General features: G+C 50.9%; 1 protein-coding gene across 1 annotated transcript in view; it reads left to right on the top strand.

The window, feature by feature from the left end:
• The window catches only part of LOC119586037 (sodium- and chloride-dependent betaine transporter-like), a gene marked incomplete at its 3' end in the record, with an annotated part of 5,663 nt that overhangs the window by 3,583 nt on the left and 1,852 nt on the right, over positions 1–228 (top strand). Inside the window, 1 exon segment of the mRNA XM_037934741.1 lies at positions 62–196. Within this exon segment, the coding sequence (XP_037790669.1) occupies positions 62–196 (135 nt within the window).

The raw sequence follows: 228 nt of genomic DNA, 5'->3' as shown, positions 1-228 counted from the left end.
CTGCACGAAAATAGCGATTTCACAATTGCCATCAAATTTTTTTTCTTCCTTTATTTTTAAGTGACGTTCCTGATTCCTTACTTCGTGGCTCTGGTGACCATGGGTCTGCCGCTGTATTTCCTCGAGATGGCCCTGAGTCAGTACGTAAGCATCGGCCCAACGCGGCTCTTCAGCTTCATCTGCCCGGTGTTCTGCGGTACGTGTTCTGCGGGCGTTTGGGGAGAGGCC

Source organism: Penaeus monodon, chromosome 20 (assembly GCF_015228065.2).
Source record: "Penaeus monodon isolate SGIC_2016 chromosome 20, NSTDA_Pmon_1, whole genome shotgun sequence".
Classification (NCBI taxonomy): Eukaryota; Metazoa; Arthropoda; class Malacostraca; order Decapoda; family Penaeidae; genus Penaeus; species Penaeus monodon.
The sequence above is the reverse complement of the archived record's forward strand: the minus strand, read 5'-3'. Positions and strand labels throughout refer to the sequence as shown.